This window comes from Sinocyclocheilus rhinocerous, unplaced genomic scaffold (assembly GCF_001515625.1).
Source record: "Sinocyclocheilus rhinocerous isolate Xijiao unplaced genomic scaffold, SAMN03320098_v1.1 scaffold2162, whole genome shotgun sequence".
Taxonomy (NCBI): domain Eukaryota; kingdom Metazoa; phylum Chordata; class Actinopteri; order Cypriniformes; family Cyprinidae; genus Sinocyclocheilus; species Sinocyclocheilus rhinocerous.
The window spans coordinates 44,698-45,819 of record NW_015649584.1 but is presented as its reverse complement, the minus strand read 5'-3'; the positions used below and the strand labels follow the sequence as shown (position 1 = coordinate 45,819).

Here is a 1,122-nt window from a genome sequence, read left to right as displayed (position 1 = left end):
AGATTTTGTTACCATTGCCATGCATTATACGACTGATAGACTGCAACGGTTAAAGTTAAAAATCATCATATGTGTTCTACTGAAGAAACAAAGTCACCTACATCTTGGATGTCCTGGGGGTAAGCAGATAAACATCACATTTCATTTTTGGGTGAACTATCCCTTTAAGATCAGCTTGAAACGGAAGTTGCAACCAACTTTTCTACTGTATTGTGACATGTTAGAGTTAAGTGCTATCGAGTCGGAAAGAAATGTAGGGCAGGGACTTCGTTTTATCTGTCAGTTAAAGTAATTAAAATTAATGCATGGATGAATTGTTCACAGTAAGACGAGTAACATGCATTAAGATTTGATGTTGTCTCATGCGTTCTCAAAACGACATTGATATATAAATGATATTTATATAAACTATATTAAATGATATAAATGTATACATTTTCTGCTCCCATATCGTGAATTTTGTGATCATTTTATTTATGAATTCACGGTTGTGAAACTTTAAGATTTATTTGTAAAAATAAAATGTAATTCAAAATATTAACAAAAACTATACTATCTCAGTGATACTAAAAAACACTGTAAGAAAAATGTGTGTGTGCAAGCACGTATGTGTAACCGTACAATCGTTCGTCCAATCAGAGGCGTCGCTCGGCGGCACGTGACCAGCTTACGCGCTCGTACAGTATCCGTGGTCACATGAGCGCCGGAAACAGTTTCATCATCACACGGGAAATAAGAGCTGTGGCGCAGGTCTGAGCGTGTTTGTGTTTTAGGAGCTGCTGCTGCTGCTCGCGAGGAGGAGGAGGAGGAGGATGATGATGATGGACAGACAGCAGGAGGAAGATGAGGAGGACACCGGTGAGCGGAGCACTGAGCACTGAAACACTATTATCAACACTGTAAAGAGGATTATTTGACCAAATATCACATTCATCAAAGCTAGTTCACTAATAAAGACCCACCTTTATGGTTTTGTTGACTGAAATAAGGCTGTACACAGACGAATAGTTTGTGAGCTTTACAAATAATTTAGCCTATTTGATATTTTTACATCCAACTGCACCCTTATTCGGTTTTTTATATTAGAATTATTTATTTATTTATTTACATACATATATATAT

The 1,122-nt window shown here is 36.8% G+C and overlaps 2 protein-coding genes across 2 annotated transcripts in view; one reads left to right on the top strand and one right to left on the bottom strand.

Moving 5' to 3' along the window:
* LOC107710815 (NAD(P) transhydrogenase, mitochondrial-like) overlaps positions 1 to 1,122 on the bottom strand; it is a 12,569-nt gene that overhangs the window by 8,486 nt on the left and 2,961 nt on the right. The window lies entirely within an intron of this gene.
* LOC107710813 (biogenesis of lysosome-related organelles complex 1 subunit 6-like) overlaps positions 819 to 1,122 on the top strand; it is a 2,376-nt gene continuing 2,072 nt past the window's right edge. The window contains exon 1 of the mRNA XM_016515659.1: positions 819 to 858. Within this exon, the coding sequence (XP_016371145.1) occupies positions 819 to 858 (40 nt within the window). The remainder of the gene's footprint in view (positions 859 to 1,122) is intronic.